The sequence below is a fragment of the Canis lupus genome, chromosome 2 (assembly GCF_011100685.1).
Source record: "Canis lupus familiaris isolate Mischka breed German Shepherd chromosome 2, alternate assembly UU_Cfam_GSD_1.0, whole genome shotgun sequence".
Taxonomy (NCBI): domain Eukaryota; kingdom Metazoa; phylum Chordata; class Mammalia; order Carnivora; family Canidae; genus Canis; species Canis lupus.
Genome location: NC_049223.1, coordinates 80,249,705 through 80,273,031, shown reverse-complemented (window position 1 = coordinate 80,273,031; position 23,327 = coordinate 80,249,705). Strand labels below are relative to the sequence as shown.

General features: G+C 59.6%; 1 protein-coding gene across 11 annotated transcripts in view; it reads left to right on the top strand.

Annotated features, from left to right (window-relative positions):
- The window catches only part of ARHGEF10L (Rho guanine nucleotide exchange factor 10 like), a 159,469-nt gene that overhangs the window by 37,650 nt on the left and 98,492 nt on the right, over positions 1–23,327 (top strand). For 6 of the 11 annotated variants that reach the window (XM_038531816.1, XM_038531824.1, XM_038531825.1 and 3 more), the window contains exons 2-4: positions 14,194–14,273; positions 20,253–20,441; positions 21,187–21,220. In XM_038531816.1, coding sequence (XP_038387744.1) covers positions 14,237–14,273; positions 20,253–20,441; positions 21,187–21,220 — 260 coding nt within the window. In that variant the 5' untranslated portion in view covers positions 14,194–14,236. Of the gene's footprint in view, positions 1–3,997; positions 4,152–13,753; positions 13,941–14,086; positions 14,110–14,193; positions 14,274–20,252; positions 20,442–21,186; positions 21,221–23,327 lie in introns of those variants that run through there. The other 5 variants (XM_038531819.1, XM_038531823.1, XM_038531817.1 and 2 more) reach the window with 5 other exon arrangements.

Below are 23,327 nucleotides of genomic sequence, written 5' to 3'. Positions count from 1 at the left end.
AGAGACAGCTGCTCGGTGCCAGCCACAGTGCCGGGTGCCCAGGGCGGGAGAGGCATCAGATGTGGTCTGTGCTCGCCGAGGTCAGGGTCCTGCCTCGCTCTGTCCCCACCTTCCGTGTTGCAGAGGCTGGGCCGGGTGGCGGCAGCACATGGAGAAACAGGTGTGTCTGCACCCCCCGGCCGGGTGGTGGGGGAGAGCCACAGAACCCAGTAAGCAACCCCAGCGAAGCAGTTTCTTTAGACTTGTAGCCTGGTGTTACCTGCCGTGGAAACCAGTGGCAGCAGCTTTGGTTTCCGTGTCCCCACGACTATTGACGGCTGCGTTAACAGGCCAGTATCTGCTCTAGATCCTCCAAGGACTTGACCAGACGCCCTACGAGCGGGGGCCTCCACCTGGGCACCATTGATGCAGAGCCAGGTAATTCGGGGTTGTAGGGTCGCCCTGTGCCCTGTAGGAGGTTGGGCAGCATCCTGCCTCCACCCACCAGGCACCAGTAGCATCCCCCCTCCCCTGCTGAGTGTGACAACTGAAATGTCTCTAGCCAAAAATCCCTGGAGCGGGGGTGGGGGGGTGGGGGGGTGGAGGGGCAGGAGACAAATCACCCGCAGTTGAGAACCGTGGCCTTAAATGGATCAAACTAACTGCCTGATTCAAGGTGGGATGGAAATTTTGAAATCCAATACTGCCTCCCCCACAAAAAGAAGCAAAAGAGGAAAAAAGAGCCCACAACATCCTGTATTCCTTGGATGCACGAATGATCTGGTTTGGCTCAAAGAGCAAACATCCGCTGGAAGGTGGGAAGGCCCTCGGTGGCCGGAGCAGCTGTGCCTTGGCCCAGGCCACCTAGAGGCGGAGCCCCTGGCCGAAGTGACCTGGTCATTGCCAGGCCTTTGTGTGCCCTGCTCTGTGGTTATGACCGAGGGCAGATCATCAAAGGAGCACGTGGAGTACAGGGACCAGCGTGGGTCCTGGGAGACGAGAGTCGGAATGGGTGACTGTCCACTGGAGTTTCCGTCAAGCTCGCCGTCCCCTTACCTCCTGGTGCATAACCTGGTTTGCGGTGATGTGCAGGTTTGCATAGTGTAGTGTATGCCCCCTTGCAGGACCGCGGCCTTCAGGAGGGCGGGAACCTAGCCTGTCTTGCTCATCAGCAAATCTCCAGAACTTTCCATGGTGCCTGGCATACAGAATGCTCAGTGAATATTTGTGGAATGATCAAGGGCTGTTTTTGGATGGCAGAGGGATCGAGAGAGATGAAGACTGGCTTTTCTGGCCCCCGCCCCTCCCCCTAGAATGCCGTTGATCTGAAAGGCTCCCAGAGTGAGGGAGCGGGGCCTGGGGACCTCGGTTCTAACGCAGACGGGACATGTGTAGATGTGCAACCTCCGTCACTCACTTCCTGGTTTGCACCCGATTTGGAAGGAGATGGTGTCCCTGTCCTCTGACCAGCCCCGAGGCCACTGGGACAGACCTTGGATGGACCTGGCAAAGGCTCAGTCTTGGCACGGAGTGGCCCAGTGTCCCGGCGTGCGTCTGCCCCCCGCCGGCCAGCCGTGAGCACCTGGTGGTATTCCAGCCGCCAGCAGGAAACAGGGCCCCGGATCCCATTTTCCCAGGCCTGTTCCCTTTCCGTCGGTCACTTGAGGATACTCCTGATACGGTGTGAGTGACAGCCCCGGGCAGGCTGGGCGTCACTGCAAGTTCCTGGCCTGGAGAGGGACCGTTGTCCCTGAATTTAGCAGAATACATTTGAGATCCAGCAAGCGAATGGAAGCATCCTGAAGCTTGCAGCTCTCCCCAGATCTCCAGCCCGGGGGCTCTACAGAAACGGTACAGCTGCAGCCGGCCCGAGGCCCCGCCTCCGCTTGACCACACGAATTCGGGGAATTGGCACGCCTCCCTGGCACCACACGCTGGACTTCGGTTGTTTCCATGTTTCGCACCAACTAAGGGAACTTAGCATTGCTGTCTGGTTGGGGATCCTTCCCCTTTTCTGACTTTCACCCCGTTTCCTGGAATCTTCACTTTCAAAGCAGCAGGAGGCAGTGGAGGCTTTGGGGAGCTTCCAGAGCTGAGTGTCAGCCTCAGGCTGGCTGCCCCAGAGCAAGTCACTGGTCATCCTTTGCCCCCCCACCCCCCGTGAGGGCTCCGGGCCAGACACCGCGGGAGAGGCTGCCCCCCGGAGCCTTGCTTGCACCCCAGCTCTACGGCGGCACCACCCTTGTTGGCCAGGTCTGCTGTCTGGGCTGAAGGGAGTAGCTGTGCATTAATTCGCTCAACGGACAGTTCTCGAGCACCTCCTCTGTTCCAGCCTCTCAGCGGGGCGCTTTGTGTGCACCACCTCACGTGATCCTTACAACAGCCCCGTGCGGTGGGGATGCTTGGGTCCTCCTGCAGCAGCGGGGACCCGGGGCCAGGCAGTGGAATCAATCTTGCTGTCACGGCGAGGAAATGGAGAGTCGGGACCCAGCCAGGCTTGATCCCAGAGGTCCCTCTCCTCTAAACAATGCCTGGGGCATGATGGTGGCAAAAAGGGGCCCCATGAGGACCCCCACCCACCACTGCAGGGCCAGAGAGTGCTTTAGAGCAAGGGCCGCCCTGAGTACCGCGGGGTCCCCCCATTTCCCACCGGGCAAGTGGCTGCCTCCCTGGGAGCGCGAAGGAGGCCGGGTGGGCTCGCAGCTCGGGGGCACCCTGCCTGGCTCCAATGTCAAGGGCGGGAGCAGTGGGAGGAGGGAGTTTGGGAATTCTCTGTGGGGCCAGGCTGGGGGCCGCATCGGAGTTACCCATCCCTGCGTGGGTGAGCACCTGTCTGGGTCCTGGTCACACTGGTAACGGGTGCTTGGAACCAGCTCCCCTGTGGGCCAGCGTCCCGGCTCCGGCTCCACCCCGGGACAGGGCCGGTTCACGGTTGACGCCTCCCCCAGTCTCTCTGCTCCCTTCCCGCACCCCTTCTCCCTGGGGTGAGAGACCAGCCTGCTGGGGGCGGCGGCCAGGCTGCCTCCGGAGAGAAGGTCCGCACACACCTCGGGTCTAATCGTGGAGCTTCTGGACCTCACACACATCTCTGTCTGTCTCTGAGCCTCAGTTTCCTCACCTGTAGGAGGGGCTGGTCCCGCCCCCACCCCCAGGAAGGGCCGCCCCTGGGGGCTGGCAGGAAGACTCGAATTACTGCAGCCCCCTTGCAGGTTGGGGGGATGAGAGAGCAGCTGGGGGGCAGCTCGCTGGGGGGGTTGGATCCAAGTGCTGGCTGCTTTGAGAGCTCAGCCGCCAGCGCTATCCTGGGCCGCGTGGCTGAGGCCTCCAGGTCCCCTGGGACGCCTGCAGGGCTCGTGTTTCAGGAGGGCTCCGACTGCCTGGCCGGCTCGCCCTGCCTTCGTTGGGTGGGCTGAGTATTTTTAGCTCTGAGTTTGCAAAGGTTTTTTTTTTTTTGTTTTGTTTTTTTTCCTGCCTGGACCTCTCTTGTGGGACGAAACAGACGGTGCCGTCCCTGACAGAGACAGAGCTTGGGCCTGAAGAAAGGGACCGGGGCCAGACTGGACCCCAGTGGCTCCGAAAGGGAGGCCTCCTGCGCTCTCCGTGCCTGCCCGCCTCTGCAGCAGCGCTGGGCCTTGCTCTCTGCAGCCACAGCTGGAAGCTGCCGGCCCCTTCCTTGGAAAGCTGAGTGTGTGCCAGGTCCTGTCACCTGCCTGTGTGGGGAAGGCCCGCGCGTGCACCTGCCCGCCAGAGCGGCCGAGGGGGGCGGCCCTTGCGGCCCTGGCGTCCTGTCCCCTCTCCTGGCCACATGCTTCTGACTCATCAGAACCAGAACGTGGATTTTTTTTGGGAGTGAGTTTTTAAAAATAGTCCAAGTCCTTCCTCCAGCCCTGCCCCACCCCTCTTCTGATCACACCCGGTGTTGGCCCCAGACCTCGTCCCACACTGGTTTTGGGGAACCGCCTCTTGCACAGCTTGGCAGTGGATCTGTTTGTGAAGCTCTCCTGGGAGGAGCTGTCCTGGCCACAGGCTGATTTTGGAGAGGAGGCGGCACAGTGCTGGGAGTTGGGGCCCCACCGGCCGGCCGCGGCCACCTTCTCCCCGCCCCTGATGGTGGTGCTGGGACTGCCCCCAGGGCCGGCGTGGGACCAGGGATCCCTTCATTCATTCAGCAGGTGTGTGTGGAGGTGTGCTGTGTGCCAGGCACTGTTCCCGGGCTGTGGTTGGAGCAGGGAACAAAATGCTAAGGCTCCTGCCTTTGTCGAGTGCATATCCTGGTAGGAGGAAACTGGTAGAAACAACTCAAACAGCCAGGTGTCCAGAGGTGTCACATGCTGTGAAGACGGGGCAGCAGTGCGATGGGGATGTATGTGCGCTATTTCAGAGGATGGATGGGGAAGGCCTCTCTGAGCAGAGCCCTGAAGCGGGTGACAGAGCTGTCTATGGGTATGTCTGGGGGATGAGCGTTCCAGGCAGAGGAACAGCAAGTGCAAAGGGCCTGAGGTAGGAGCATGTGCGGGCGTTTGAGGGGTCAAAGTGAGGCAGAGGCTTGAGCCCCAGCCCCTGGCAGGCTGGCGCTGCCCTCAGGTGAGCTGGGAGGTTGGGAGGAGTCGGGGAGCAGTCAGGACTTGGTGTGGATGCTGACTTCAGGATGCCCGGCAGACCACGGAGCGGACGTGCCGAGCAGGCCTGTGGGGAGAAGCCTGGATGGAGTTCAAGGGAAGGTCGGGCGGAGGTGTCACTGTAGAGAAGGAGTCCAGACAGGCGAGGTGTGGACCTGGGAGGCAGCTGCAGTGGGCCAGAGTCACGAGGCCGGGAGTGGCCCAGTGGTTTGGCAGGGCAGGGGGAGGGAAGGGGGGAGTAGGAGCCTCCGGGAGGGCGGAGGGCAGACAGACGGCCGCGGGAAGGGAGACGGGGCCCAGGCACGTCCACGGGCTTTGGCATCTTGGAGCAGCGGGGGTGGACTCTCCCGGCCTTGATAGTTCGGCAGAGAATGGGGGGGTCCAGGACTGGGGTGTGGGCAGCGTTTGCCCAAGGGAAGCAGGGAATCTGGTGGTGGCTAGAGCTGATGTGGGGTTGGTGAGGTTTTTGGGGTTTTGATCTTTATATCGGCTGGGAATGATCCAGGAGCGGGGATCCGCCGTGCCCCTTGGCTTCCTCCAGAGAGACCCCCTCCTCACATCCTCCTCCTTCCCCAGCCCCCGGGTCTCTCGCATTCTGGCATCAGCTCCGAGTCCCAGGTCCTTTCTGTGGTCTAAGTGGGGCCCGTGTGTGTGCGTGTGTGTGTGTGTGTGTGTGTAGGGTGCAGGGGTTTCCCCATCTGAAGGCGCGTGGCCTGAAGAGATGTGGGCCGTGAGCCCCTGGGTGGGACAGGCCAGGGGAGCCACCGGCGCCACTCCCCACGGAAGGGTGGGAGGCACACGGCCCGTAGGGGGCCCCGCTGGAATCCAGGACCAGAAACCATCTCCCTGAACCGAACCCCGAAATCTTTGCTTGTGGAAGCCCGTCCACGCAGCCCGGGGTGGGGTGGGGGCAGCATGCAGGGCCCGACAGAGGGGTGCTAGCCGGGTGCAGCCGGGAGCCTGGCACCTCCGTGGGAGGGTCAGGGCCGAGAGCTGGGCATGGCAGTGTGGAGGGGGCCGTGGCTGGAGGTTGCCTGCCCCTGTGACATCTGGGGAGCACAGTGCTTTGCCTCCTTGCAGCTGCCTGTTGTATGGTGACGAGCCGCACCTTCTGGTGAGTTCCTGCCCCTACCAGGCAGTGCTCATTGCCTTATTCATCCCTCATCCTAACCCGAGATACCTCCCTCCCTCCAGTGCAGACTCAGCGAAGCAAGTTCTAGCAAGTAGTGAGGCCAGGATTGGAATACGGTTTGACCCCAGAAACCCTGCCCGAGGCTCTGATCTGGAATGGAACGCAGGCCCAGAGTCCACTGGGCTCCTGTGGGGTCTCTGCCCGGTAGGCAAAGCACGTCCCTGCTCCCGCCGAGTCCCGTGGGCCACCCCTGCTGTGCGGGACTGGTGTGGGCCCCCCGAGGACAGGAACGTGGGCCTCTCCCTTGTTCCTTTGTGCCCAGGCCCGAGCTGGGGCCCTGCAGGGAGTCGGGGCGCGGAGAAATGTTCCTCGAGTGGAGCAAGCACGGGCAAGCACCATCGCCGTGGAAGCTGCTGGAGGTGGGCCTGACTTGGGATCCCAGAGAAGCTGGGGGCCACTCAGGGACCTTGGGTGCTCCTGCGGCAGTAGCTTGATACCTGGGCGTTTGGGGGTGAAGGGTCCTGCCCCGGCTCCCCCTCTCCTGAGGCTTTAGGTCAGCTTGCTGAGTGGCCGGGAGCCACCCTGGCGATCTCGGCCCCTGCCCTTGGCTTCACCTGCGTGCTTGGGGTGGGTGGGTGGCTGGGATGTGCCCCCTGCCTGCGCCCCTACCCCCTTCCACCTGCAGGCTTCTCCGCCTTCCTGGGGAGGTGCCCGTGCCTGGGAGGCCCGGCTCTTCTGGCCCCTCTGCCTCCGCCTGGGCCCTTGCTGCAGACTGGGCGATCCGTGCTCCCCCTCCTGCGGCAGCTCTGTCGAGGTGCAGGGAGCCACACACGCCTTCCTTTCCTGCTCCTGCCTTGGGCTTCCGGGGACTTGAGGCAAAAGCTTGGCCCGTCTGAGCCCCAGCTTCCCGAAAGGGAGGGAAGGAAGCCCGCTGCTCAGGTTTGGTTCCGGCATGGAAATGCCCTGGTGCTAGAATGAGCGGATCGGAGCCTCGCTGACGCTAAGTTGCCTGAGATGGGGGCTTCAGGGGAAACTGAGGCTCAGGAGGGTGAAGGGGTGGCACAAAGTTGATGCTGCCCCCTTCTGGCCTCCTGGCTGTGGGCCGCGGGGCCCCATCACGTGGACCACCCAGGACGTGGAGGAGGGTCCAGGACCCTCCAGGGGTGAGGGCAGGACAGCTCAGCCCAGAGTAGGAGGCTCTGCACCTGGCCCTTCAGCCTGGCGCCTCTTGCCTGGGCTGGGTCACTGCAGAGAGGACGGGCGGGACGGGGGCCGGTCTGGGGCAGCCCTGTTGGTACACATGGTTAGGCAGCTTCTCCAGGCAGGCGCTGGTTTCCTGCCCCCCCGCCCCCCACCGCTGCCGGAGGGGTGCCGCACAGGTGGGCTCCTCTGGCCGGAGGCCTCCTCCTGGGGGCTGCTCCCCACCTGTCCTTCCTGGACGCCTAGGAAGTCAATGGGAGACGAGGGTTAGGGGGCGGGGACGCCTACTCTGGGCTGGGACAGAGCCTCCATTGTCTGAGGCTTCGCCTTTGACCAAGCCTCACCCCTGCCTGTAGGCTGGAGGGTGCTCCTCTCAGCTCCCTCCTCCCCCTTCTTGCAGGAAGCCCATCGAGTGGCCCGGTGCCTAGTGGGTGAGAGAGCTGGCCTCCTTGTCCCTCTGGCATTTGGAGGCTGGGGCAGGGCAGGGGACAAGCTCCCCCACTCACCATGCGCTCACCCACCACTTGTTGCTCGCGGGGACCCTGGGCTGCGGATCGTGCCCTGGCTCTCCCGGCTCTCCCACCGCCCGGGACTCCCCGCTCAGCTCAGGGGCCACGTGGGCACGTCCTTCAGTCTCCACCTCGTCGATTAGGGGGACTAAATGAACAAAACTAAACTGCTCGCCATGCTTGGTGCACAGCTGCGGAGTGGCATCCGGAGATGTCAGCTGTCATTTGAAGACGATCATTTCGTGACCTCTGGGGTGATGAGGGCCACGAAGGACAGGGCCGCTAAGTCTGGTGGGCGGTCTGCAGAACGGGACGACCGTCTGTCCTCGAAGAGCAGCAGGACCTCTGGGCTGGGAACTAGCAGGTGTCAGCAACCACCGGCGCTGTCAGATGTCATTTCACTTACACCTGCGCTTGACAGTCGGGGCCAGAGGCGCAGAGGGTGAGCGGCTTCCTGCGGTGTGGCGGCCCGAGAGCTGGGCTTCGTTCGGCGTCCGAGTCCTTTCCGGGGGGCTCACGTGTCTCTCCCCAGGGCTCTGGATTCTGAACGTGTGTCGCTTGCTGTAAATCCACGGTGGTGCCTTGGAGGAGGCGCCTGTCCCTCCAGGATTGGGTCCAGAGCCTCCAGCAGGTGCGCCTGGCGCCGAGGGCGGAGCTGCGGGCATTCCCCTTCCCGCGGGGCCCAGGGTCCACAGCTTGAGTGCCCGCCGCTCCCCCCGGGGTCTGGTCTCTGGGCAGAGCAGAGCATCCCGAGGGGGCTGAGGTTTCCACCTGGGTCGCCCCCCTCTTTCCACCCAGCAGGAAGCCGAGCACCCACAGCTGCTCCAGGCCCTGCGACACTCCAGCCTTACGGGTTCCAGAGAGGGTAGGTCCCAGGCAGGTGAAGGTTCTCAGCCTCTGGGCTTAACTCAGCGGCTGTTGTCCTGTGTGTGGGCTGGTGCTCCGGACGCGGAGATGAAAAGAAGTCCCAATCCACTGAGGGGGCCGTTATAAGAGGGGCTGTACGTGTCCCAGAATCACTGTGCCCTTTGAAAATAGACTTTCCCTGGCTGCATCCCTGAACCATCAGAATTGTGGGCTTGGAACGCGTGTATATATATATTTTTTCTTTTAAAGCTTCATGAGATGGGGCTGGGAAGGAGAGACTAGATCTGGGTTTTGAAGGTTAAGTAGGAGTTTGCTTGCTGGTTGTGAGTGGGAGTTCTACTCAGAGGGAATAAACAGTCTGAGCAAAAGGCTCAGAAATATAAAAATATTTCTATTTTATAGAACTATAAACAGAAAAAAAAAGAAATATAAAACAGGTTGGCAAGGTCATGGGTCAGAAAACCCTTCCTGAGGGCTGGAGCCGAGTTTCCAACCAGACAGGGCCTGGGAACTGCTGAGCCCTGGGAGAGGCCAGTGGAGGGGGAAGGCGCGAGTCACCGAGGCCCTTGCTTGGGTCCTAGACTTCGTCCTGAAGGCGACAAAGAGGCTGAAGGTGTGTGTTGTGGAATGGTCCCCGTGGCAGCAGGGGGCCAGGGGGCGGGTCAGCCGAGGGTACGCCTGACAAAAGGCCAAAAGCCACAGAAACCTCTGGGAGGGCCCGGCTGCAGGAGGAGCCATGGTCCTGACCAGCCCACGCACCCCCTCTTGCTCCGGTGTCCCACACATTTCTTCCCGCTTTGAGGAGACACACACGGGTGCCTCCAGGCTTGAGGTGGGTGCGCGGGCCAGAACCTACTTGTTTGCCTCCAACCAAGGCTGGGCAGCTGTCACCTTTCCTGTAACAAGGCTGCCTGACTCGGCGATGCCAACATCTGCTGCTTCCCCAGCTTCTGGGACTGGGTTTCTTTTTTTTTTTTTCTTTTTTATAAATTTATTTTTCATTGGTGTTCAATTTGCCAACATATAGAATAACACCCAGTGCTCATCCCATCAGTGCCCGTCACTGGGTTTCTGCCTCTCTGGACCCCTGCCTCCCCTCCCCTCCCCTCCCCTCTCCCACGGGCCTCTCTCCCAGAGGCCAGCCCTTCCTGTCCTCCAGCTGCTGGCCCTGCTTCTACAGCCTCCCTGACTGTCAGGAGCCCTCCCGGGGACATTTCTGTAGGCCCCATCCAGGAAAGAGGGGTGGGGCCTCTCTCTTGATTGGGGTGGGGGTTGGCTCAGAGTCGGCTGAGCTAGTGAGGAGGGGCAGGTCCAGGCAGGCGGAGGGTTTCCTATTGGGCCTCTGGATGGACCTTGAACTCTAGAGGGAGGAGGCACCGGGTAAGCCCTTTGATTAAATTAGAGCCGCTGAGACACCTGTTTTAGTGGCAGGGCTGCCGAGGGGGGAGGGAGGCGCTCACACTGGCTGCTCTGAGCAAGCTGGGTGGTCGGGTCCCTGAGCTTACCCTGCTGGGCCCACCTGCTGCCCTGGCGGGAGCCCCCCCTCCCAACTCCTCTGTATCTCCCGCTGCCCCAGGGTGGCCCATGAAGGGCACAGCCTCCCGCCAGCCATTCCGCACAGCGTGGCAGGAGAGAGCCCCGTTCAGGGGGCCTGCCCGCCCGCCCAGTCTTGGCTGTCGTTGTCAACGAGATGGCCCCCAAGAGAACACAGTCCGCCAAGACCCTGCCGCCCAAGCTCAGGCCAGCGAATGTCCCAGTGATTGCGGCGGCCAGTGTTTCCCGGGAGCTCACTCCCTGGCTCAGGACCTCTGCGCGACAGGTGACAGGTGCTTGTGAGGTTACCAGCTGTGCTCCTCCGGGGACATGGTGGGGTCGGGATTGGAACTCAGATCTGGCAACACGTCCCACGTCCTTTACCCGCTGCCCTCGCGTCTCTGCCTCTGCAGCGCAGCAGTGCCGCGGGCCCTTCCCTCCGTGGCCCGGCTTCCACCCCTGAAAAGCCGGAGCGGTGCCCTGTTTAGTGTAAAGGCTCCCTGGTTCCGACCCGCTATGATGTTTTTGCCTCAATGTTCTTTTTTAGAAAGCGGGAATGGTTATTTTTGTCGTCCCTTCTTATAATGCTCACCTGAGCCTAACAGCGTTACTGTCTACGTGGGTTTCCTCTCGGGCCTCTGCCTCTGTGCAGTTCTCAAGCACAATCCGAATCGCTCCTATACTCTGCTGGGCTGCTTTTGGTTTTCCCCTGGCTCGCCTTCACCAGCCAGATGGCCTCTTTTGCCAGAGACTGTCATGGCAGGAAGGTTCTGGAGCCCTATTCAGAGAGAGGCTCACTTCAGGGACATCACAGCACCTTTCTTCCGGCTCAGGCTCCCACCTCAAGAGCTCCCAGACCATGTACAACTCAAGGAAGACTTAAAAAAAAAATTAAACAAGGGAAATAGTCAAATGACTCCACCTGTTTGCCTAAGCACGTTCACTCCCAACGACCTGGCTCCTTGCCTGTAGCAGCCTGGAAAATAGCCTGCACGGGAGCTTCATGCCCATTTTACAGAGGGGAAGCCTGAGGCTCTCAGAGGCTGAGGACAGGCCTGCAGTCACACGGGGAGGAGAGACAGAGCCCAGCCTGCAGGTGGCTCTGGCTGCCTCAGGCCACTTTCTCCAGATCCCCAGAGTGAGCCTCCCCCAGGGGTCCTACACTCCTGGGGTATGGAATCCAGACACAGGGTACGGTTTGCTGTCTCCCGTCTTGGTGGCGACAGCTCCAAGGGTGAGCATCTTGGCGCTGAGTGAGCCTGCTGGCATTGTGTGCTTGGCCTCAGGTATGCTGCTGGGAGCCCCGAGGGGCAGGTAGTGGGACCCCCTTTGTACAGATGCGGACACTCACCAGGCTCACATCATCTCCTGGTGGAGATGCGACTCCAGCCCGAGTCCCCAGCTCCCAAGGCAGAGCTGTGCTCACCGCAGCCTGTGCTGTGTTAATATGAGTCGCGTACCAGTGGGTCCCAGGGACCCTTCCACAAGCTTTACCCATATTTACTCTTAATTATCTTAATAACCTGGGGAGGTGCTACTTTTTAGCCCCCATTTTGCAGACGAGTACACCGAGGCTCAGAGATGGGGGCTAAGTAACTCATCCAAGGTGTCCTAGCTACCGAGTGGTGGGACCCTGGTGGTGTCAGGTAGCCTGAACCTTTTCCTAACTGTGGCCCCATGAAGGTCTCTGGTGTCAGCAATGGGAGACACCCCTGCTCCCTCACCTGCATCCTCCTGAGGCTAGGGGCACCTGTGTACAAATGGTGGCCACAGGGCTGTGGGCGTGCATGGGGCTTGTGGGTCCGTTGTCCTTGCCTGGGGACCTCACTGCCCCAGATTAGTCTGTAGCAGATGCCCCCAGATTCCAGCCCCAAAGTCGAGAAAGGCATTGTGGTTGGAGGAGGGAGAGGGGGGGTTTGGGGCTGAGCCCTAGTGTTGTCACCTGTCCCCTTGCCTCTGTGGCCTGGGCAGATCTCTCCTCCTCTCTGTGCCTTGGTTTCCTCATCTGTAAATGCACTAATGCAGATCAAGCTTTGGGCTTGGAGCAGAGCGCAGGGATCACCTCTGCTGGGTGAGGAGAAAGGGGAGGACAGCTTTCTGGCCTGGACGGAAAGGATCCTAGGTTTCTGCATCATCAAAAAATTGTATTTGAGCAGCAGTTTGCATAGGGCCTGGGGCTAAGCGCCTCTCCTTTCCCTCCTGTACACGGGGTGTCAGTGTTCCTGCTCTTTCCTGAGGGGTTCTGGGTGAACCCCAGGGAGGAGGCACCTGCCTCAGGGCTGTGGGGCTGTTGTTGGGTCTTTCCACTGGCAGGGGAATTTGCAAACATTTTAGTTTGTTTCCCAAAGCCCTTTGCTGAAGTAACGTTTCCGTCTTGATGGCTTTGAGTGCGGGGCTTCCGGGCACAGCCACCGCCTGGGGAGAGCAGTTTGCATTCAACCGAGTGAAAGTTGCCTTCCTCCTGGACTCAGCAGCTCCTAGAGGGCTTGGGCTTCTAGGCTCACGTACGGGCTCACGTACGCACTTGCTCGAGGCCCTCCGCACGTCAGTTGCTGCTGCGTTCATAAGGCCAAAACCCCGGGAGCTCCTCAGTGTCCCCTGTAGGGAGTATATGTTCCACCCCTGTCCCCAACCCCCACACGACGCAGCCATTCAGAAAAGTGAGGCTGACGTCTGTGAAAGGTCACCAGGGTTCTTAAGCTTTAAAAAAAAGGTGGTGCAGTGTGCTTCCCCCCACGTGAAACAGGACACGTGTACAGGCACAGGGATAAGCAGCACACCCGTGGGCCGTTTAGAAGGATACCAAGGACCTAGTGAAGGCAGTTGCTTTGGGGTGGGACTGGGGGGACAGAGGTGGACGGGGGTGGGCTGAGGGGACGGAGGTGGGAGGGGGTGGGACTGGGGAGATGGGTGGATGGGGGTGGGCTGGGGGGATGGAGGTGGGTGGGGGTGGGACTAGGGCGATGGGGGTGGATGAGGATGTTGGGGATGGGACTGGGGAGACATGTGGATGGGGGTGGACTAGGGGGATAGAGGTGGGTGGGTGTGGGACCCGGGGTATAGGGGTGGATGGGGGTGTTTGGGGGTGGGACTGGGGGGATGGAGACTTTGCTCTGCACCCTTACGTTGTCTGGGTTTTGAGAGGCAGTGGAGTGTGGTTACCTAATGGGCACGGCCTCCGGGGCCCACGGCCTGGGTTCAAACCCTTAGTAGATGTGTGATCTTGGGCAACTTACGCATTCTGGGCCTCGTTTTCTCATAGTTTGTCTGATTTCTAATAGTTGGATTAAATCTGTTAATATTTGTAGAGTGCTTAGAATAGCATCTGAGACATGGTAGGCACTATGGGAATGTTTGCTGTTATTAATTAATTGCCATTTACATGCATTCTATGCTTATTGAGGAAGCCGGTTAGTAAAAAATAAAGGCTTTAGGATTGCAGAGGAAAGCAGGCACGCAGCCAGCGGGTGGCAGGGGCTGATTGGACTGTAGGGCTCGTGCTTCCCTCCAGGATCGATTCTCCCCTCCACAGAAAGGTCTAGAAGGACAGCCCCCAGCTCAGAATCGGGGGTGCCAATATGGAGGGGGGAGAGCCCTGTCCCTCACCGCCTGGACTTGTGGCAAGGTTGGCTGCAGGCCCTGGGAAGCCCAGGGAGCCCCCGCTTTGAGGCCAGGGAAAACTGTGCTCCGAGCTCCGAGCGTTTGGGATTCTCTCCCTATGTCTGGCCATCTGCCTCTCTGCATCCCTTTACTTCCCTCACGGCCATGTGCCAAGGCCAGTGGCCCCTCGCCAGCTGGCCAACCCCGTGGGGGCAGGACAGGGAGAGACAAAGAGTGAATGGCCTTCAGCGGGGCCGCAGGCGGGGCTGGTGCGAGGGGCCGGACTCCAGGGAGCTGCGGTCACTGGGCGGCCCGGAGGAGGAGGTGTCCGGCCACGTCCATGACAGTTCAGGCGTGATCCAGCTTCTGGAACACAGGAGCCCCAGCATGATCCTGGCCTCTGGGGCTGGGGTTCACCTGCAAGCCAGAAGGGATGAAGGGGGGTTGTCTAGCTGGACCTGCCGGGCTCCCCAGGGTCGCTGGGCACTGAGCAGAAGGAAGGTCTGTGGTGGCCTGGCTTTTCTGGGAAGATGGGGCGATAGCTCTGCAGCTGCTGCCTTTCTGGGTTAATGATTTATGGTGGGTGGGGGCTGGGCCCTTTCTGGCACCATCCTGTGCTCTGGGAGCTGCTGGGGAAGGAGAAGGCGAGCTGGCGGGCTGGAGTGCACAGGTGGTAAGCCAGTGACCCCTTTCTGCTTGATGAGACTTTGCCCTTGAACCCCATCTAATTAGATTTTTGGCCTTTTTTTCACAGGCGAGCGGCTGGGACGGTGCTGGTCTGAGCTGGACTTTGTCTGATGGCTTCCTCCAACCCTCCGCCACAGGCTGCCATAGGTACCGTACCCCAGGCTTCCTGCTCGTCCCTCCTCGGAACGGGCCTCGGGGCTGGCGGAGGGATGCTAGCTTTGGAGCAGGCTGACCCTGGGTGAGAATCCTGCTCTGCTGGGGGTTAGCAGTGTGCCCTGGGGCAAGTGACTGCACCCCTCTGCCTCAGTTTCCTGGTCTGCAACGTGGAAGTCATAATCTGCTTCTCAACAGAGTAGGCTCCAGACGAGGGGTGATTCTTCACCTAAGATCCCCTGGAGATTTTAGACTTTTTTTTTTTTTTTTGAGATTTTAAACTTTTAAGACACTGTCCACCTGACAACAGGAGTGTGATATGCTTGGGGGTGAAGCTCATGGATTGAGGGCGGTGACCCTGGAGGTGGAGGGGAAGGGCCTTGGGCCGATAGACACATGTGTGGAAACATTATTGTTGTTAATCTGAAATTCAATTCACCATCCAGCAGTTTACCTGGCAACCCTAGCAGTGGGGCCTCGGACACTGCAGGTGGAGTCCAGGCCCCACCCCCCCCCGAGGAGCTGGACACCCTTCACCCACTGGGCCCAGCTGCCTGTCTTTGTATCTTCCTCTGGGAGAGGCCGGTGGCAGAGAGGTCCCATGTGAGGTCTTCTTCACCAACCCTACCCTGCCACCGACACTGTGCGCTGAGTTGAGCCACTTGGTGTCTCTGTGGCTCCGCCTCATCACCGTACACGTGAGGACAGTAACGACACCTGCTCTGGTGCTGTTGCCAGGTTTAAATATACGGAGAGCCCTGGCGTCGGGTGATCAGTTGCTCAATGAACGGAAACTATTATCCCCTTGCGAGGTGGACCGCCAGGGACCAGGGAGGGGTCCCTTCCTCCCCGAGCCTTCGTGTTCTCCTCCGAAGGGTGGGAGACCAGCACAGCGAGTCCACCTCGTGGCACACGGTGGCTGCTTGGGTCTCCTGCCTCCCGGGCTTGCTGGGGCTGGCTCTCCCAGGGCTGGGGTGTGTCCAGGAACGTCACAGGCAGCAGGGGCCGGCTCTGGTCATGCCACCTGCCCAGATGGGTGGGAAGGGCTCAGTTCCGGGAGGGGCCTCCTGATTTGTCCTTCTGATAAGGAGCCACGTCTGGCTGCCTGGGTCTCAGGAGCAGTGGAGTGGGGCTCTGGGGACGGGGCATCTCCTGAGGCCTGACGGTGGCTTGGGCCCCTGGATGCTCCCTGCTCTGGCTTCTGCTGCTGGGGGCATTTTGCACCTTCTCCTATTCACCAGAAAACATGAACAAAATGATTTTATGATTGAATCAATTCAGTTCCTTTCACCAAACGTTTGACAGACATTTACTGTCCCAGGTATACCCCATATTGCCAGCCAGTGTCATATGGTTGAAACAGGCTCTTTGCTGTTTGCTGATTCTTTGAGAGCTTCCTGTTGTCTTTTTTTTTTTTTTTTTTAAAGATTTTATTTATTCATGAGAGACACAGAGAGAGAGGCAGAGACACAGGCAGAGGGAGAGGCAGGGTCCATGCAGGGAGCCTGACATAGGACTCGATCCCGGGACTCCAGGATCATGCCCTGGGCCAAAGGGCCGATAGACACAAAGGCAGGTGCTAAACCGCTGAGCCACCCAGGGATCCCCAGCTTCCTGTTGTGTTAATTATAAAATTCAAATTCCCCCAAACACCTCTTCACGGTCCTCTAGTTCCGTCCCCCTTGCTCACGTCTTGGGGTCCACTGGGTCTCATGTTGTTCATTTCCACTCCTGCTACGGCCGCAGCCTGGGACACTAGCCCCACTCATCCTGCGAGGCTCTGTGCAGGGGTGGCCCGTGCCTGAAGCCACGCCAGTGTCTGGCCAGCGTGAGCCTCTTGCTGTCCCTGGGCGCTGGCTCGGGCCCTGGGGATCTGTGCTCACCTCTTGTGTGCAGTGAGCTCCTTGACACTGAGCGGGCGCGTCTTATTCCTCTTTGAACCTCCCGGCCCGGGAGCTGCTGGGAACAGTCCCCTGCATGCAGGCGTGACCGTACTGATTGGTGTCCCTGCACAGGGCCTGTGGCCGGTTGCTCCACGGGCCTGGCCTGTGACTGGAAAGGCCTGCACATCTCCCCCAGGGCCTGGGGCTGGGCTCTGACTCAAGGCAATAATCATAATCATCATAATCATCATGGAGATAATGGTCATGATGCAATGGCCCTGACGATAAGCAGGACCAGTATCAGCAGTGAGCACGTGCCCTCACACCAGGCAGCTTCACACGGGCAGGTTCATTCCGCCCTCCCATCCAGTGTCCCATCCTGCCCGATGGCCCGAAAGCTGCTCGCTGTTCTTGTCCTTGTCATAGGTCAGGGAGCTGCAGCCTGGGGGGGTATAGTGAGCCCCCCACCCCCATTCATACAGTCAACATCGAGGAGAGTTGTGGTTGGAGCCCGGGGGTCTGACTGTGACACCCTAGTCATCACTCAGTACCAGCCACGTGCACAGTATCCCCACTGCCTCTCAGGTGGATTCAAGTGGGAGGGGCCACAGGCACTGAGTCCGGGGGTCAGGGTGGGGCTGTATCTGGTCGCCCTCAAATAGTGAGGGGGGGCTTTGAAGTCTTTTATCCCAGCATTTAAAACTTTTATTTTACTTATTTATTTTTTTAAAGATTTATTTATTTGAGGTGGGGGAGGGAGAGAGGGAGTAGGAGAGAGAATCTTAAGCAGATGCCCTGCTGAACATGGAGCCCAACACAGGGGTTCGATCCCACAACTCCAAGATCGTGACCCGAGTCGAAACCAAGAGTTTCAGATGCTCAACTGACCAAGCCACCCAGGCACCCCAGTATTTTTAAACTTTTATTTTTTATTTATTTTTATTTATTTTATGATGAGCTCATGAGCTTACGTTCTGGTTAGGACACAGTAAAATCAAAGCATCGGACATCACTGCTGATGAGGGCCATAGAGAAAAGTAAGGCAGGCAGGGTCATCAGGGAGTCCCAGGGTGTCTCTGTGGGCGGTTTTGGAGATGGCCTAGAGTAAGGACCTGAAGGAGGCGAGAGCGGGAGAAGATACCTGGGGAAGAACATTCTGGACCCCAGGATGGAAGGTGCCAAGGTCCCAAGGCAAGAGCACGTCGGGCACATTCATGGTGCAGCACAGAGCCCCGTGTGGCTGCAGTGGTGAGCGAGGGGAGCAGTAGAAGACTCTGTACCACCTGTGTGTGTGTACACCTGTGTCAGCAAGCAAACAGAACTGTCAGAGCCATGGCAGCAGTCATACCGAATGTGACTTTATTAATATTATGATAAAATATTTAAAAATATCTCAAGCAGTTCATAAATGAAGCAGAATACTGCCTGGGGAATCCCCTAATTGATTTTGTGACCCAGCAGCGGGTTGAGAACTGTCATTTGAAAACCATCGATCCAGCTTCCAACTCAACCCCTGGACTTCCTTTGTTAATTCATCATGTCAAGGCCCAGTGTCCAACGGCTCAGCGAACTTCCAGAAGGCAGCAGGGCTCAGTGGAGAATGTAGGAGGGGACTAAGATGGAACAGGTTCAGATCCGGCTCCCCGCTTACCAGCCGCATGACGGTGGGTGCTTCGCTTTGCTGCTCGAACCTCTGTGGCCTCGTCGTGTCCAGTGGGGGTGGTCAAGAGGCTTTACACCAGGAGCTGCGCCAGCCAGGCTCTCAACCAGGAGAAGGAGCTTGTGCCACGGGCCACATCATAGCCCAGAGGAGTCCACTCCTGCCCATGTTGACCCAAGCTGTCCCCAAGGCTCCCAGGAGGAGAGGTGGGTCCCTACCTCTGGGGCCTCCATTTGGTGGGGAGGGAGGCTGAGCTCTGGGCTTCAGCTGCACCCCAGCCCCGGAGGAAGGGGCTCTGTGGATTTGGGATTTGGTACATTGGCACCTGGAATGTTCTGCTCTGCAAACTCCCAGGTCACTGTAGGAGAGGGACTGGATTTTTCTAGTCGTCAAGAGACTGCTGGAGTTGGATACGCTCGTCAGCCCCCGTGCTGCTCCATAGAGCCGTCTCTCTGCTCCATCCACCTTCCTGCCTGCCTACTCATCCTTCCACCTCTGAGCACCTGTTGGGGCTGAGTCCACAAATACGGGCTGGGCAATCCTGTCTTCAAGGATCTCAGGCTGGGAGGGGCCGTACTTACGACAGGTGCTGTTGTGTAATGTGTCCACACACTAGGCCAAGTATTACCCTGGCAGTTCCCAACTAGGAGTGATTTTGTCCCCCAGGGAACATTTAGCAATGTCTGGAGACATTGTTGGTGTCGCAACTGCAGGGTAATATTCGTTTCTAACTGGTAGAGGCCAGGGATGCTGCTGCAGGTCCTGCAGTGGCCCCAGCATGAAGACCCCGGGGAGCCAGAGCCAGTTGATAGTGGCGAGGCAGGAAACCCTGACCTACTTCTTAGTTCACACTCACCTCGGCCTAATGGGGTGGGTGCTGTTTTTATTCTCCTGTTTACGGAGGGAGAAACCAAATTCCAAGAGGTGAAGAGACTTGCTCGGAACCACACAGCCGGTCTGGGTCCCAGGCAGGACCAGAGCTCGTGCTCTCCCTTGTGTGGTGTGAGCTACAGCAGGACTGGAGGGTTAGTCCGCTTTGCAGACTTTTTTCTCCCCCCAAGATTTTATTTATTTATTTGAGAGAGAGACAGCAAGCGAGCACGTGCACACAAGCAGGGGGAGGAGCAGAGGGAGAGGGAGAAGTAGACTCCTGGTTGAGCAGGGAGCCCGACGCTGGCTTGATCCCCGGACCCAGGACCCCTGGATCGTGACCTGAGCAGAAGGCAGGTGCTTAACCGACTGAGCCACCAGACGCCCCAGCTTTGCAGACTTTTAAAACCAGACCACATTGCCCTTTGATTTTGGAGCAGGTTTGCTTGAAGTTGGGGGATGGCGTACCGAGCCTCTGGTGGTCTGTCCAGCCCCAGGTTCGAGGAAGGGAGTCCTCCCTGGAAGAAAACTGGGGACCTAAGCTTGGTGGGGCGGGTGGAAAGGTTGAGGGCCCGTTAAGCTCTTTAGGAGAGAGAACCCGTTCCTTTTCTTGTTTAACAGAAGTTGCTAAGCTTCTACCCCGGGCCAGGCCACCCTCTGTCCCCTTAAAGGGGACAGTTAAGAGGACTCTTAGGGATCTGAGATCAGCTGGGGAATACAAAGGAGCACAAAACACATCTCTGCAGGTTAAACGGGAGTGGATGGATGGAGAAAACACGGGCTAAGAGGGGGCGTGCGGGGGGGGGCTCTGTTTCAGTTGAGCTTTGCAGGATGGCAGGAGGACGTGGCCCCACGGGGGCCTGGGGGTGCAGGCTCCTCACCCTGGTCCCCGTACGCTGCTTCCCTTCGGGCTCCAGATACTTGCAGGCAGCTGCGTGCGGTGTGCAGGACAGGGGGGTGTGCTCGCTTGCACGTGGTGAAAGCACACAGGCACACACGTACTGAACCACACATGAACCACATGCACGTGCATTTTAAAGGCCCCCTTGCAGGGCACCTGGGTGGCTCAGCAGTTGAGCATCTGCCTTCAGCTCAGGCCGTGATCCCGGGGTCCTGGGATCGAGTCCCGCCTCGGGCTCCCTGCATGGAGCCTGCTTCCTCTGCCTGTGTCCCTGCCTCTCTGTCTCTGTCTCTCATGAATAAATAAAGTCTTTTAAAAAATAAACAAATAAAAAATAAAAAGCCCCCTTTCTTACAAAACGGGGAAATGGGAAACAAGAACATGAAAGGTGTAGGTCCGGGTGCAGATGCACGCCGGCTCGCCCTTTAGCCTTGCTCCCTCCCCTCTGTCCACTGCCTACCTGCCTGGAGCCCTCACCGATGATGGGTCACCTTGGGAGCCCAGGGGGACCAGCTGGCCTGGGCAGGGGTTTATTGAGTCCCTGGGAACTGCCCTCGTGCCCTCACTCAGGCCCGCAGCAGCTCCCCCGTGGTAGCCGGTAGCCTTTTCCCTTGACCAAACCCCAGGCCCTGAGTCCACTAACTCCTCCTCCCTTCCAGAAGATCAGCTGGTTCCCGGAGGCCCCGGCCCCTCCCCCGAGGCGGAGGACGACCCTGGAGAGGCTTTTGAGTTTGACGACAGTGATGATGACGAGGACACCAGCGCCGGTCTGGGTGTCCCAGGCCTTGCCCCAGAGAAGGACATCGAGGATGCCCCACTGATCCACTTGGACTCCGCCCCCACCACTGGTAAGGTGTTTTTGGGAGCCTTGGGTCCTCCCACTCCCCCGGCCTCTGGGGCTCTAGGCTCCCAGGGATGCCTCCCAGACCCTCCACTGTCCCCAGAAGCAGGAAGAGAAAAACCATTGAGAAGTTGCATTCCAGTTGCTTCCCCTGGGAACTAGAGATTCCGAGCATTCCTGCAGCATCTGGCGCACTTTGACATGGGGTCGTGGAAGTGGTTGGCTCCGGGTCCTGCTTGGATACAGTTGCTGCCCAGGGCTCGTGTCTCCGAAGCCCCTCTTCCCCAGCAGCTTCTCCCAGGGAGTCACACAGCCAGGGGAGCCACCTCCCGGAGGGGTGGGAGGGCCCTGATAAGGCCGTGTTAAATGGCAGCTTCTGGGCTCTTGTATTGTGTCATCTGGGAGAGACTGGGGACTGGACTAGCAGGAACTTCCTGCAGGCTTGGGGACTAGGGGCTCTCCTTGAGGAGCTGGGGGTGGGAGGTAGGCCCAGAGCTGGCAGGGCGGCTGTTCTGATCGGAGCTGGGATGTGGGCCATGGAGGTGGGAGCGGGCTGGTACAGGTAGGACAGGTAGGGAGCTTAATGACAGTGCGGTGGCTGGGGGAAGGGAGGCAGGAAGCCAGCAGGCACCCAGGTTGGCCAGGCTCCGTCTCTGGCACCCCGGGGAGGCTGGGAAAGGGGGCGGGGATGGACTGAGTCCGTAGGGACCAGCCTCAGGCCTGACAGGCTCTCCTCTGCTCTCTTCCCACAGACCCAGACCCAGCAGCCTCACCACCCCAGACAGAGTAAGTGAGACTTGTTCCTTTGCTTTGGTGGTTGGTGAAAGAGGGGACGCTGGTCAGGAGGTGTCGGGAGGGTGGTGCTGGGCCCAGGACTGCTCAGACTTCGCCTAAGGATCCAGCAGCCGTTCCCTCCTGTGGCCTCCCAAGCCAGCTCGGAGGGGGGGAGTGAGTGTCGGGGCGGGGGTTGGCTGCACAGCTGGGTTTGGGTTTGGGGGCCGTTAAAGCAGAGGCCTTTCAGGGTTTTGCTCAGTGCTGCTTGCTGCCTGGCTTTGGGGACCTGGGTGCTTAGAGAGTCCTCCTCTAAGGGAATCCTTAGTGGTGGATCTAGGCCCTGGGGTCCTGGATTTAAATCCTGGCCACCATGGCAGGAGGAGGGGCGTTTGAGTCTCCCTTTCTCTTCCTGGTGTGCAGACCCAGGGGGCCTGATTCTCAGGTGGGTGTCACCCAGCTGGAGAGCTCAGAGATGCAGCTTGCCGCCCTGGGCCCCTGGGGGGGCCATCCGGAATGGGTGGGCCCTGGAGGGTTTCTGCTGGGCCCGAGGTCGGGGGTCGGCCTCTCCTCCCTGCCCAGGGACCTGAAATGAATCAGCAGCCCTGCACCTGTGCGGGGGAGTCTGATCCCCCAGGGGTTAGAGCCCTCCGGGGTGGGCCCGGAAGGAAGCTAGCCAGAAACTGGGCCTAGTGGGGGATGCAGATGCAGGAGAGTGGCCCAGAGAGGAATGCCCAGGGTGCTGAGACACCACCCATGGGAAGAGGCCTGGGGGGAGAGCTCAGAGAGAGGGGAGGGGTGGGAAGGGGTGGGAGGAAGCTACTGGCAGGGGCAGGAGGGTGGGAAGGTGAGTGGGCCGTGAGCAAGCGCACCACTGCCCTCCAGGTCTGGTGCTCTTGTTTCTCTCAGGCCACCCTCCTGGAGAACCCCGTTGCCCACTGAGGGTCGGGATCTCGGCAGCCTGGCCCGTCCCTGCCCGCCTGTTCTCTGTGAGCCCTGGAAGCTGGGTTGGGTGTCTGGCTGGTGCCGGGGCAGTGCTGAGGTGGTGACCAGTGGCCCAGAGGGCTGGTGCCGCACCATGTCGTCTTCAGCAGCCCGCTGGGGGGGTAGCTCAGAGAGTGTTTCAGGGAGAGGGGCCTGCCTCTGCCCTGAACCCGCTGCCCACCGCTCCGCAGCTCCCTTACCTGTCCTAGGACTCACCCTGGAGCAGCCCCAGCCCCCTCAAATACCATCTCCTGGCGGCGCCAGGGTGTGAGCTCTGGAGGTTCGAATCCCCACTCAGCCCGGCACTAGCTGGGTGGCTTTGGGCCGCCTGGCAACCTCTCTGAGCCTCAGTTTCTCTGTCTGTACAATGGGAGTAATACCCATGTAGGAGCATCGTGGGGAATAGGAGAGGCTGGTAGAAGGACACACCAAATACGCACCTGTGTTCGCTTCTCCGCCGCCTCCTGTCGGGGCTGGGTGTGTCCAGTGACGGGGCGGGAGGGACAGTGACTGTGTGCTCGGAGCCTCGGCCTCTTGGGCTGGGCCAGGGCTGCCAGGTGAGTCTCGCCACACCTGGCTTGAATAAATGTCACTTCTGAGTTCCCTTCTGGGCAAACAGTCATGGGACATGAGCTCCCTGCAGAGCACGGATCGTGGCAGGAGTCCTCAGGGACTCTCCTGCTCTTGGTTTCACAGAAGCGGAGATTGGGAGCAGGACTTGTCCAGGGCTACGCTGTGAGACGCCGGCAGCCTCGGACTCGTAGTCCAGTGCTCTGTGCTCCCAGCTGCACCCTCCCTTGCAGATCTCTGTTTGCTTCAGTTCCAGCTCTTTCCCTGGGTGGTGATTTTCCACTCTGGAGTCCTCGGGGAGAAGAATCAATTCAGATCATCGTCCTTCTCTTTGTTATACAAGAGAAAGGGGGAAAAAATGTTCTCTCCTATTTATTTATTTATTTTGAGACCTTCCTAAAGGTAGTCACCAAGCAAACACGGCTTTGAAAAAGCAAATCGCCAAGGGGAGGACACTTCACGGATCCTCACGGGGTTTCCTCCGTGGCCCCTGCCTGGAGGTTCAGAAATGGCCCCAGGCTTTGCCTGGCTGCCCACCTGGCCTCTAGAGGCTCCTGACGACAGGGGT